The 14,598-nt window shown below is 44.7% G+C and overlaps 1 gene segment (V, D, J or C); it reads right to left on the reverse strand.

Annotated features, from left to right (window-relative positions):
• Positions 1–319: 319 nt before the first annotated feature.
• On the reverse strand, positions 320–796 carry LOC113931732. The segment is given in 2 exon segments: positions 320–657; positions 754–796. Coding segments are annotated over 2 exon segments (381 nt in total).
• Positions 797–14,598: the final 13,802 nt, after the last annotated feature.

Raw genomic sequence — 14,598 nt, forward strand, 5'->3', positions numbered from 1 at the left:
ACTATGGATGATTTACATATGTTTTTGAAAGCCAATGTATTTTCCAAAGGCAGTAATAATAAATACTAAATATCTTTGCTCTCAGAAAAAAAAAAAGAAAGAAAGAAAGAAAGAAAAAGAAAAGTCCCTCCAGACTGGACAGCAACCTGGGTCTGCGCCAGAGGCTCCTTAGCCTACAGGGTTCTGTGCAGTGGACCCGCGGAGGGGGCATTAGCTAGAGTCCAGGGTGCTGAGGGCTGACCCCAGGGCAACCCCAGGGACCCAGAGCCAGTGGAAGGTGCAGGGCAGGAAGCGCCCTGGGAGACAGAGAACTTTTTGCTCAGGGACCTGGTGAGAGCACAGGGCTGTGCGCTTCCCAGGCAGCGCAGTAGTACACGCCCTCGTCACTCTTCTCCAGCTTCAGCACTGACAGAGTACAGATGTTGCTCTCCCTGCCCTTCTTGGCACTTACTTTGTTCACTTTCAGGACAAAATCCCTCTGCACATAGGATCTGGACATGTCTAGGTAGAGGAGCCTCTTGGGGGCGCTACCCTCCTGGTGGAGATACCAGTGGATGTAGCTGACCCAGGTGTCAGCTTCGCAATGCAGGGACGGTGAACTGCCCAAGCGCTCCACTACCAAAGCAGGCTGATCCAGCTTGAGCCCTGCTCCACCGCCTGAGAGAGGGAGAAGGGGACAGTGGTGAGACAGGGATGGCCAGGAGCCTCGGGGTGTCCCTGGTATCCTGCATGGGGGAGCAAGTCAGGACTTACTGGGAAACAGGAGAGAGCACAGGAGGACGAGGGGACCCAGCATGATTCTGCTTCCCACCCGGTGGAAAGAAACCCAGGGTGACCTCCTGGATGCACCTGCTGGGAGGAGACCACCTGGGTGGTGGCAGAGGGCAGTTAGGATCTGAGCCTCTGTTTCCCTGAGGCACCTGCAGGTACTGGTGAGAGAGAGGCAGGAGAAAGGGAGGGAGGGGCCCGAGGGCAGGGACAGGTCTGACCACAAGGGGGGGAGGGAACATCCATGGTTAGGGGGCTAAGAAACAATGATGGATGCTAGTGCAAGGAGAGCACCACCAATAACAGCAATCCTTGAATGGACATCAACTACACCTGAGCACAACACTAATTGGTTTCTGTTCATTGTTTGATCACATCCTGAAAATCACCCTGTAGGATGAATGCTACTACCCTCAATTTAGAAATGGGGAAAGCCTGGTTGGTATTTTAAGTAACCCTTCCAAGGCAGCATGCTTAAGGCAAATTAGGTGATGAGGATGTGAGCCAGGTCTGGCTGGAGACAAATCTCAAGCCTCAAATTTGGGCCACTTGGTACCGACAGAGCAATGGGTGTGCAGGCTGCTCTGGAAGCAGGGACAAGCACAGAGCAGAAATTGCTGAAAAGGCAGCAGGCCCCCTGAGCTAGCACTGGAGCATTTCTCCCAGAGGTCTCATCAGAAGATGTAAATGCCCTAACATGACATGATAGCTGTGTAGTCTTGGGCAAGCTAGTTCTCCTTTTCCTCATATGTCAAAGGGACATAATTAGGTCGCATGCAGGGGATGCCAGGGTGGCACAGTTGGTTAAGCCTTTGCCTTCAGCTCAGGTCATGATCTCAGGGTCCTGGGATCCAGTCCCGCATCAGGCTCCTTGCTCAGCGGGGAGCCAGCTTCTCTCTCTGCCTGCAGCTCCCCCTGCTTGTGCTCTCTCTCTCTCTGACAAATAAATAAAATCTTTAAAAAAAAAAAAAAGTTGCATGCAGAGTAAACAGGAAATGTAAGCAAAGCATGTGTCCTGTCCCAGATGCATAGAAAAAGCTCAAGAAATGTTGGAGATTGGTGTTTCACCTCAAAATTGGACCAGTTGCAAATGATTTCTGGGTTCCACATAGTGTTGAATTATAGAGAATATTACAGTTATGGAAAATCAGGTGTGTGTGTGTGTGTGTTTGTGTGTGTGTGTGTGTGTGTGTGTGTGGCCAGAGGAAGAAGCCCGCATTGAGCCAGGGGCCAGTGCAGACCAGGGGCCTGCAGTTCCAGTGTCAGATCCTCGGAAATTGTAAAGGCAGGGCCTCAGGAAGGGTCAGCTGAGGAATGCATCTGAAATGAAGTTTCCAGAAGTAAAGGTATCATTGACTTCCAACTGAAATGAAGGTTTCTTTTCTGTTGTCCCAAGTATACCAGGGCCTCCTGGGTATAGTTATGGCAATTAGTTATGCTAATGATAGCCCGTCAGCCTGGAGGGAGAAGGCAGTGGGGATGGCAAGGAAGGGTACTTGGCTGGGGCAGGGAGGTTTGGGTCCTTTGCACCCGCTACCAGACCCAGTTCCTGAGCTCCAACTCTTGGTTATGATGAACTATAACCAAGATTCAAGGCTCAAGTGTCCCAAAATGCAGGCTTTGAGATTGTGCTGAGTTGGTGAGGTGGTGACTAGAATATTCTGCTAAAAGAATATTCCAGGGCCATCATTCAGACCCTCAGCAGGTGTCTAGGGCAGCTGTGCTAAAATGTTAAGTGGAAAAGAGAGTCTTACAGACCCAGAAATACTTGCTGGCACAGAAGACTTGCAGTTTCAAAATTAAGAAAATATAAAATTGTCATCACACTAAAACAGAAAGAGAGTTCTTAAAACAAAAAGGGTAATAAGAGAAATCTACTGCAGAACCCTCAGCCAAAGCTTCCCATCTGCCTGCTTTTGCCACAGGCTCTGAGGCTGCCAGGTGCTCACAGTCTGCAGGGAACGCTGGGTTCAGACCGACTCCATGTTCCTGCCAGCCTCTCAGACCTGCTGGCTTCAGGAATGGTCCAGTCAGGGGGCCGAACCTGGGAGCCCAGCTCTCTGCGCAGCCAACGATGTCATCTGATCAATGGTACGCTGAGGCGAGAGGTCCTTCTCAGTACGTAGCTGCCAAATGGGACACTTGGAAGAATCTGAATGATACCTCCTAACTTTGGGAGGATTTATTACATTGACAAGGACAGAATGACCACTCCAGTCCAAGCCCTGCCACTTGGAGTATGTGTGTCTTTGGGAAAGGCCCTGTAAATGGGAATAATAATGCTCACCCTGGGACACCATCCACCATGGGCCAGGGATTGGACCAAGTTGGTTGCTTTGTAAATACATACTATCAGTCAGTCTGAAGTATGATGTGATTCTTATAACAATTTTTTCCTCAAATAACATGTCAACACAGTTATAACAACCATATTTGACAGAAGCTAGTTGGAATCTTAAAATATTTCCTCTGTGCACAGTCACGTAAGTAACGGAGACTTGATTGAAATGCAAGTCTAACAAAGTCCAAAACCTGTCACATCATCCATTCCATATATATATAATTCAACAGATATAAAGAGAGAGTGATTTTTAAGCTCTAAAGAGTAAGGGGTCATGAGGAAATTTTCAGAAAGTTTGCAGAACTCGAGAATATCTCTCACATGCCAGCAAGCAAGGGGCATAAGCTGTTCTTGAAGAGCAGTCATTCAGGTAATGGTGCTGGACCTCAGAACATAGTAGAGATTATTCTAGCACTGGTGAATTAATAGTTGCTTGTCTTTTAGAGAGACTAATTTTTTTTTAAGGTCGTAACAGTAATCATTGATCCATTAATAATGTCGAATACACCTTATTGAATGTAAAACATTGTACATATCAATTCCTTCCCTGCAAGTATCATAAAGCAGGGATTATTCATTCCATTTTGCAAATGAGATGAGGGCTTAGGAAGGTTGAGTAACTTACTTGAGATTGTCCAGCTAAGAAAGAGCACACCAAGAACTTCAAGTCAATCAGACTCTTGAAGTCTGTGTCCTGTGTAACCTGCTTGGATATTTTTGATTCAGGATTAATTTCTCTCCTCTCTGAGTTGTTGCTTTGAATGCAAATTGTGATCTTATTAGATTTTCCATTTGTTTTCAATAATGAGCTTCTGCTTAAAAACTGGTATTTTGCTTGTTCCTTACTCTGACTTCTACCTTCCCCTGCTGGCTATTGCAGGTATGACACACACCTTATAGTCCTCTGTGTTGGAGCCCAGGTGAGGGAAGTCTATCCCATCAAAAACTCAGCTTACTGAGTCCAAGGGCCCAAAAATACTAGGCAGAAAATCTGTTATTCCAACTGTCTATGCAGTGTGTTTGGTAGTTTTAGGTAAGTAGCTCCTCCTTGCATGGCCCCAAATTCCCAGCCTCAAATGAGATAATTGACTGATATGTTTGGTGTCTTATGTACCTGTGAAAACTACAGAGATTTGCTTGTGAATAATGCATATTTATGTTTATATAAATGGCATAGCATTCCTGTCAATCCGTGTCTGTCCATCTGTCTGTCCTCCAGTTCGTTGCTCCTTGGTGCTGCTCCTGGTGCCCCTGGCTACAGCCACTGCATTAATTCATCCACTGACCGTGACAGACACACGTACTGCTGCCTAGGCTGGCTTCACCAGCAAGGCTGTCACTGACAGCTCAGGAGCTCTGCACGCTGGAAGTAAGCATTTCCCCAGGAATCTCATCCCAGGGTTGCTGGTCCTGGGAAATACACATCCACGTTCTCCATAAACACTGCCCATCCTGTGTTATCTGATAGCGAAGTTCTTACCAACCTGATGGCTCCCACACAGCATCACATTGTTTGAGGAGGTTCTGGGCTCCTGTCTGATGATGAGGAAGCTGAGGGTCTCTGTTTATACCTGGTGTCCATGAAGTGTCTCCCTCAGAGAAGAGCTTCTCTGTGTGCTTTAGGTACAGCAAAGGGGAGGCTGGCTCACAGAGGCTACAGTGCACAGCAGAGCCAGGCTCCTGTGCTGTTGCCAGGCCCCCCATGTCCTGCTTGTGAGCCCTAGAGTCAGTGCTCCTACCACTATTTCTCAGCTCCTCATCTGCAGACAGGAAAAGTCAGCAACTACCTCATAGGGTTATGAAGATTAAATAATGTACAACATGCAGAACACTTAGGAACATTTCCAGCTAATAAAGATTGTTATTTATTTTCTATACTATTAACAGTAATTGATTAATATTAAATATAAATACAAATATACAATGACAAACATTAAATTATTAAAAATTAATTAAGATGATAGTAATCATTTTTAATCACTTGTAACTTGGAAGAATTTATGTCTCTTAGATATTTATCCATTCTGAGTTTTAGTTGTTACAAATATCCTCAGCTATTCTATCAATTGTCTAAACTTTGTGTAAAGGCCTTTCATTAACTAGGGATTCTCAGTTTTGTAGTCAATCTCGTTGGCACATACTTTGCCTACTTTGGAGTCCTGTTTAAGAAAATCTGTTCCTCTCCAGTACCATGAAAGTGTTCTCTCATTTCTTGTGATGTTCAATTTGAGATTTGAGTCCAGGCTAATCCTGCAATTCGTGTGTCTTGACTTCTGTGAATTCATCCATCTCTCAGTCTCTCCTTTATTTGCTCCTTGCACGTGTACATATGATCCCTGCAGCAGATTCAGAACACAGAGCAGGGTGGTAGAGACTTTATCAGTTACTGGGGAAATGAAGAAGTGAGTTGTATTGATTTGACACTGAATTCCGTAAGAAACGCAAGTGGGCGCTGGTGAAGTAAACGAGTGGAGAACGCTAATGATGTTCCTTCCTGATGAGCTTACATTGAGTACAGAGTTATGGAGGGAAAAAAGAGTAATCCAGTGAAAGATATTAAAAATTCTCCTGTATAGACATTGGGGCAGTGACTGGACTTTTCTACATGATCTATTAATGTTATATACCTGTAAATATAAAATATCAGAAAAATATTGACCAAAAATGTGGCTGGTATGAAAAGGAATTACTGATTATGAAGGTTGTCAGGGTTTTAGTGATACATGTACATTAGTACTATATTGCACCTCGTGTCAGCCTGTAAACTTAATGAGTATCAGAATGTAAAATGCCTCCTCTTCCAGGAAGCTCACTCTGACTACAGGGCATGTGTGTGTGTGTGTGGGGGGGTGATTTGCTAACCAATACTGACTCTGCACCTGTGTTAATAGTTACACAGCTTCACACCCGATGTCCCCTAACCCCATTCAGTCAGGCTCCTGTTGGCATCATTCTGGGCAGGTGTCATGTTGCTAGGAACCCTAGTTGGGGGATGAGGGACAACGTCCTGTGGGATGATCTCTGGGCTCCCAACCACTAGGGGGAGCCCCACCTCTGCATTTCAGGGGTCCTTTCTGTGGGGAGAGGGCCTTTGCATGTTGTACCTAGTGGGGGACAAAACTTAGGTTCCCAGCACACTAGCCTGCTAGACCCTGGGAGAAGGGAGAGCACCAGTAGCCAGGGAGGGATCGGGCGCCACGGAGAAGCCCACGTTGGCCCAGTGTGCATTCAGGGGCCGGAGACAGAGTGATGTGGGCAGGAGCCGGGCCTGGCTGAGCTTTTCCAGGCATTGGGAGCTTCTGGCTCAGACAGGTGTCTTTGGGGGCAGGTGTCTTCCCCACGTAAAATGTCTAATTCGAATGGGGCTGGATTATGTGTCTGTCAGCTAACGACAGCAGTGACCAGTGCCTTTTACTCCCAAAGTGATCCTGTCACAGGTCCAGCCTCCCACATGTTCTGTACCATCACTGTCTATAATGGCAAAGCCTTGTTTTTCAGTGTGAGCTCCCGGAATCTGCATTTTCCTCTCCTGGTCACATCAGTCCTTTCAGCTTTTCTCTCAGGGGCTTTGAGCTGTGTGCTCCCCATCATTCCATGCCTCCTCACCCAGATGGAGATGTGGTTCCTGGGTCTCCAAGTGTCACCTCAAGAGGCAAAAGTGGAACCAGTAAGTGTCCCCCCCCAGGTTAGGCTCCTGAGACTGGCTAGGGACTGAGCTAGAAGGAAGACCCTGGAAGTGCTGATTGGAACGGAGCCCCACTCAGGGGGTGAGGTGGATCTCAGGTCTCCATCCTTCAGCGGGCCCAGCAGAAATCCAGAGGAAGTGGAGGACAGGATGGGGAGAGAACATGGCTCCTCTCTCGAGCTGTCAGACCAGGCTTCTCTAGAAGATAGCGTGAGCCCTGGGGAAAAGTACATTCCAACACCAGAAACAGCCAGCACCTCTATGTCTCTGGGATCACAGTCCTAGGACCCTGTGCACTTTGTGTATCTGAACAGCCCGGTTTTTCAGGGACAGAGAGGTGGAAACCAGTCAGGCTGAGCTGAGACAGCAACTCTAAGAGTCAGAGACCCTCCAGGTTCTCCCATAGCCACAACATAGCAGGCAGTGGCTTTGAGCAGCCACCATCAGCACAGGTGGTGCCTGGAGTGGGACGAGTTGTGAGTGAGGGAGGAACATGGAAGGCGGGAGGAGGGAGACAGCCAGCCAGACAAATGCTCAGTCACCTCAGGCTTCCCCCCATTCCTGTGAGGAGCAGAGAGATTCCTAGCACTGTGGGATCCTGAGGCCTGCCAGGGGGCTATCATCACCTGTGGGCTTTGAGACCCCTGGACATTGACTAGGAAGCCCCATGATGGACTGAGCTGCATGGTTCATTATTGGGTAATTCTTCTCTGCATAATGGCCTGAATGGATGCCTAGGAGCCATCCCCACCCCCTTGTTGGTGACATGATCAAGAGTCAATGCAGAGATCCAGGCCTTTTCAATACATGCTGTGATTATGCTCTGTCAGCATCTGGCTCAGTTTGCCCTGCCTAATAGGAACAGAAGGTCTTATGTCCTAGAGAAGCTAAGTGTGATTATAACCTCAAGGAACAGTGGAGGAAAATTACTTTCTAAATGGTTTTATATTGGGTAATCTCATTTACAGAACAGAAATATCTAAGTACAGAATTATTATTCAAGAGTAATTGTAAATCACCTGAATCAGATCAAGATAGGTCTTCTAATCTGTTCCCTCTGTTCTTCTCTGAAAACCTATCCTGGAGCAGCGGCAGAGAGAGCTAATGGAAGTTGCTTCTGTAATTATGTGTCAACATCAAATTGAGCTTGGTTAAAAGCATATCACCTATTAATGTGACTGAGGCTTGAATGCTTATGTGATTCAGTCAAATTCAAAGGCACTAAAAAAGCAGAACACAAGATGAATGAAACACCAAGAGCACCTGGCTCCTGGGATGAGGTTGTTGCTTCCTCCAGCTTCTCTCCTGTTACCTCCCCCGGGGCCCTGAGCCTCACTGTGATGGTCCCTCTCATCATGTGTGAGTGTGCTGAGCTCTCACATCAGGCTTCCTCCTCTTTTCTGTCCTCTTTTGGTTCCCTCCTTTTGGGTGGGAACCTTTTTATTGATTAAATATTTCTTCACCATCTTAACACTTTTTACATTTATTTAGTGCTATCCATTTATTATGCTTCAGAATTGATATTTCTCTAACAAAATGCATACTTTACACCATTTGTCTGACCTGATCAGGGTTTTTTCTGTTTCTTTTGGGCTTTGGTTTTGATGATGTTGTTGATTTCTGCAGGGAGGAAAGTATTCCCCAGGGAAAGAAGCCATAAATACTGAGTCAAAGAATCATATGTGTAGCCAGAAATTTTTAAACTAGTTGGAATATGTCCTTATATCACTGGTTTGTAGTTTATTAGCACAACAGTTTTTGGTTGAAACACTGTCAAAGTACCTCTTTTTGCTCAGTTTAATCTGGGTCCTGAATCTGAAGCAGGTAAAAAAAAAAAAAAAAAGATTGTCAAATGTGTTTTGTTCATCATTCAAAAGCTCAGCCATCCCTAATCTATTTCTGAAAACATTGAGCAGACATTGAACACAGCAGACACCGAGGATACGACAGTAACTGAGACGTGGTCTTGCTGTGGGACCCGTGGTGAGGCCCAGAGTATAAAATAAATGTACCCGAAGGCCACAGACCCTGTGACATGCGATATGCATCTCAGAAGACAGGCAGAGCAGGGGAAGGGTCTTGATGCTCTCTTATTCCCCACAACCCCCTCACCTGACCGTCCTCCAGGACCCCCCTGTGTGAGGAGGGATCTCTGTCCACCTGGTTGCCTATGACAGAGACCAGAGTCTCCCTGGGGACCCTCCCTTTCTCAGGGTCCCATCCCATCGTTCACCCTGCCATTTCCATCCTCTGTATTCCTGCCTCCTGGGTTTCATGCATTGTACCACTTCCTGTCTCTTCCACCTTCTATTCAGCATTTCTTACTGTGGTTCCTGCACCAGCCTCCTGTGTCCCTGCCTCAGTCAGCCTCTCCCAGGCCGACCAGAGAGCCATGTGACATAGAACACTTGCATTGTTCCAGGGGTTCCTGAATCCACTCTAGGAGGTAAAAGTCTCATTATTCTTGTTTCAGAGGTGAGCAGATGGAAGCACAGAGAAGGGAATAATTTGTGCAAGGTGGTACAAAGAGTAAGAGGTGGAGCTAGGATTTGAACCCTGGCTCAGTGCTGGAGTCCACGCTCACAGCCAATCCATGTGCAGCCTTTCAGTATTAATAGAAACACAACATTGATCACCATCTTCTCCTGCCCAAAAGCCTTTAGTGGCAGAAAGGATTAAGGAATTCATGGTCCTTAGTCTGGTAGCAAGCACCATTTTCACCAACCTAACCCAGTTTTCCAACCTCCCAGTACTGTATCCTTGTGTCTCTTAGCTTTGCTGAAAACATTGTGTGCCCAAACCCTCAAGCCATTGCTCAGCTTGCTTTCCTATCCTTCACACTGTTGCTCTGCAGTCCTACTCTCCACTCACAGGAGAGAAGGCTTCTCCCACCGCACCCCCACCCACTGGCTGCTGGGAGGGTGTTCTCTGCATTTCTAAGGGACTCTCCCCCAACCCTGTCATCTCTCCTGGCTGCACTGCCCTCAGCCCTGACCTGGCCTGTTTCTACCACTGGGATTGCAGACTGAGTTAGAGACTGCATTATTTTATAAACACACCCACTATAAGATAGTAGAGCAGATTCCAGGCAGAAAGACTCATGTGAGTGATCAGAGGCACGGCAACGGGACAGCGAATCAGGGGAACTCCAAGTAATTTGATATTCTGGACTATTGGTATCGGACCTCAAAGTAAGTTAAACCATGAAAGCATAGAATCTGATGAAATATAGATATGAATTAGCAGAAAATATATTTCTCAGCCAGCAGAAACTCAAATAAGTGTTAAACTCTTGATTACCTCACTATGAGGGTTATTTCCTGGAGGTTTTATTGTATGTCAGGATTTGTTTTTTTGCAAAAAAGGAAGTTCACATGTTAGTTCATGTTTTTGATAGACTTTATCTTTCTAATCTAGTATAATTTCTCAGAGGCATGTATTTATTTAGAAGTTCAGACCAGCAGGTTAATAATACAGGAAGAATACCACTTAGACATTCTTCATCAAGCTTCAGTTCTGAATCCATTGGCTTCCTGCCTCTGACTTTTACCCCCACCTAGTGGTGGTTGGGAGCATTACCATTTCTTTGGATCATGGAGCTGAACTAAAACTAGAACGTTGTCAGGGTGTTGTGCTGGGTACTGCTTTGTTCAAGACAAAATGCAGGTAAGTAGCAGGCAGAGGAGTGTTCAAAGTGACTTACTTTATTGTATTATATTTTCACTATGTGAACATTCCAGTTAGGGAAGAATTAAAATTAAAAACTATTAATGGAATCAATGTGCCTAGAACGTAAGATTCGACTCTAAAGCACAGCTGGCTCATTCGGGCAGTGGCTACAAATGAAACAGAACAGGAGTCTGTGCTCCTGCTGCCCTGGGACGGATCCAGCGCTGATTGGCCCCTGGTGGAGGAGAGGGCGTCTGGGGGCTGCTTGCCTTCTCCTGACTTTCTTTCTCCAGCACCTAGTGCAGAGCCGGCACAGAGTAGATGTATAGCTGTGGAAGGAATGGGTGAGAAGAGAGAAAGAAAGACATCAGAGGCACCAACAATTAAAATCTTAGCACTTTTTCTTGTAAAGGATAGGCTTGAAATTTAGTGTCTTAGAGATTTGGAAAATTAGCTCCTTTTGGTAGATGTACTTTGAAAGGATATAAAGGTGGTGTGTTTTGCAGGTTTGCGTGTTGGTCTAACCGTGTCCTGCTTCCCCGTGTATTCAATGAAAGGAACGGGGAAGCACAGTCCTCTGTCAGACAATTGGGCTGAAGGTGTTATGTGTGGTCAGACAGCTGAAGTGAACCAGTCGTGATGCTGAGGAAAAGGTAGTTTGTCACCTTTGAAATCACAGAAAGACTTAACATGATTAATAGTTCAATTGCATCACATAATTGCATCATATAATCTGTGCTAATAAACGTAGATGAAGGCACTGAAATTGGAATTTGACACCTTCTAAAAGTAACCAACCCACATGCTAGTTTGCCTGGGACTGTCTGGCTAACTCCTGGGGGCCCCATGCAATTATTATTAGAACTCTTTAATCTCTTCTATATATAGAGTCACCATATATATAGTCAGTAGATTTGAAATATAATTTTTCTAATTTTTAATAAAAAGTTAGAAAAGTATGGAGACATCACTGCTGAGGATGTTAGCTAACCTTGATTTAAAAAAAAAAACAGCTTTAGGGAGTTGTAATTTACATACCATAAAAGTCATCCATTGTAAATGTGTGATTGCCTGGTTTTTAGTAAATTTATTCTTTTTAAACTAAAATCACAATACAATTTTAGAGCAATTTTATCATCCAAAAAAGATTCTTTACTTGCAGTTAATCCCTGCTCCTACTTCCAGTCCTAGATAAACCACTGACTGGATTTATGTTTTGTAAATGTGCCCTTTCTGGACAATTAATAGAAATTAAATCATACAATGTGTCATTTTTTACATTTGGCTTATTGTACTTAGTGTAAAGTGTTTGAGGGTCATTCATGTTGTATTGTAAGTAGTTTGTCCCTTTGTGTTGCTGAATAATATTCCCTTGCATGGATGAGAGCATTTTGTTTATTCACCAATGGATGGACATTGGAACTGTTGCCAAAGTTTTCTATTATGACTAATCATGTTATGACTTTTTTTATTTTTTTTATTTTTATGTTAATCACCATACATTACATCAATAGTTTTTGATGTAGTGTTCCATGATTCATTGTTTGGCATAACACCCAGTGCTCCACGCAGAATGTGCCCTCTTTAATACCCATCACCAGGGTAACCCATCTCCCCACCCCCCTCCCCTCTAGAACCCTCAGTTTGTTTTTCAGAGTCCATCGTGTCTCATGGTTTGTCTCCCCCTCTGACTTACTCCCCTTCATTCTTCCCCTCCTGCTATCCTCTTCTTTTCTTTCTTAACATATATTGCGTTATTTGTTTCAGAAGTACAGATCTGTGATTCAACAGTCTTGCACAGTTCACAGCGCTCACCATAGCACATCCCCTCCCCAATGTCTATCACCTAGGCACCCCATCCTTCCCATCCCCCACCACTCCAGCAACCCTCAGTTTGCTTCCTAAGATTAAGGATTCCTCATATCAGTGAGGTCATATGATACATGTCTTTCTCTGATTGACTTATTTCACTCAGCATAACACCCTCCAGTTCCATCCAGGTCCTTGCAAATAGCAAGATTTCATTCCTATTGATGACTGCATAATATTCCATTGTGTATATATACCACCTCTGCTTTATCCATTCATATGTCGATGGACATCTTTTTTTTAAATTTTTATTGTTATGTTAATCACCGTATATTACATAATTTGTTTTGGTGTAGTGTTCCATGATTTATTGTTTGTTCATAACACCCAGTGCTCCATGCAGAATGTGCCCTCCTCAATACCCATCACCAGGCTAACCCATCCCCCCACCCTCCTCCCCTCCAGAAACCTCAGTTTGTTTTTCAGAGTCCATCATCTCTCCTGGTTCGTCTCCCCCTCTGACTTACTCCCCTTCATTCTTCCTCTCCTGCTATCTCTTCTTTTTCTTTTTTCTTAAAATATGTTGCGTTATTTGTTTCAGAAGTACAGATCTGTGATTCAACAGTCTTACACAATTCACAGCGCTCACCGTAGCACATATCTTCCCCAATGTCCATCACCCAGCCACCCCATCCCTCCCACCCACGACCACTCCAGCAACACTCAGTTTGTTCCTGAGATTAAGAATTCCTCATATCAGTGAGGTCATATGATACATGTCTTTCTCTGATTGACTTATTTCACTCAGCATAACACCCTCCAGATCCATCCACGTCGTTGTAAATGGCAAGATCTCATTCCTTTTGATGGCTGCATAATATTCCATTGCGTATATATACCACCTCTTCTTTATCCATTCATCTGTCGATGGACATCTTGGCTCTTTCCACAGTTGGGCTATTGTGGACATTGCTGCTATAAACATTGGGGTGCACGTACCCTTTCGGATCCCTACATTTGTATCTTTGTGGTAAATACCCAGTAGTGCAATTGCTGGATTGTATGGTAGCTCTATTTTCAACTGTTTGAGGAACCTCCATACTGTTTTCCAGACTGGTTGCACCAGCTTGCATTCCCAAAAACAGTGTGGGAGGGTTCCCCTTTCTCTGCATCCTCGCCAACATCTCTCGTTTCCTGACTTGTTAATTTTAGCCATTCTGACGGGTGTGAGGTGGTATCTCATTGAGGTTTTGATTTGGATTTCCCTGATGCCAAGGGATGTTGAGCACCTTTTCATGTGTCTGTCGGCCATTTGGATGTCTTCTTTGGAAAAATGTCTGTTCATGTCTTCTGCCCATTTCTTGATTGGATTATTTCTTCTCTGGGTGTTGAGTTTGATAAGTTCTTTATAGCTTTTGGATACTAGCCCTTTATCTGATCTGTCATTTGCAAATATTTTCTCCCGTTCTGTCGGTTGTCTTTTGGTTTTGTGGACTGTTTCTTTTGCTGTGCAAAAGCTTTTTCTCTTGATGAAATCCCAATAGTTCATTTTTGCCATTGCTTCCCTTGCCTTTGGCGATGTTTCTAGGAAGAAGTTGCCGCAGCTGAGGTCGAAGAGGTTGCTACCTGTGTTCTCCTTTAGGATGTTGATGGACTCCTGTCTCACGTTTAAGTCTTTCAAACATTTGGAGTCTATTTTTGTGTGTGGTGTAAGGAAACGGTCCAGTTTCATTCTTCTGCATGTGGCTGTCCGATTTTCCCAACACCATTTGTTGAACAGCCTGTCTGTTTTCCATTGGATATTCTTTCCTGCTTTGTCAAAGATGAGTTGACCATAGAGTTGAGGGTCCATTTCTGGGCTCTCGATTCTGTTCCATTGATCTATGGGTCTGTTTTTGTGCCAGTACCATACCGTCTTCATGATGACAGCTTTGTAATAGAGCTGGAAGTCTGGAATTGTGATGCCGCCAGCTTTGCTTTTCTTTTTCAATATCCCTCTTGCTATTCGGGGTCTCTTCTGTTTCCATACACATTTTAGGATTATTTGTCCCATTTCTTTGAAAAAAGTGGATGGTATTCTGATGGGGATTGCATTCAATGTGTAGATTGCTCTAGGTAGCATTCATATCTTCAAAATGTTTGTTCTTCTGATCCATGAGCATGGAATGTTTTTCCATTTCTTTGTGTCTTCCTCAATTTTTTTCATGAGTATTTTATAGTTTTCTGAGTACAGATCCTTTGCCTCTTTGGTTAAATTTATTCCTAGGTATCTTATGCTTTTGGGTGCAATAGTAAATGGGATCGACTCCTTGATTTGTCTCTCTGC

The sequence above is a fragment of the Zalophus californianus genome, unplaced genomic scaffold (genome assembly GCF_009762305.2).
Source record: "Zalophus californianus isolate mZalCal1 unplaced genomic scaffold, mZalCal1.pri.v2 scaffold_26_ctg1, whole genome shotgun sequence".
NCBI classification, from domain to species: Eukaryota; Metazoa; Chordata; class Mammalia; order Carnivora; family Otariidae; genus Zalophus; species Zalophus californianus.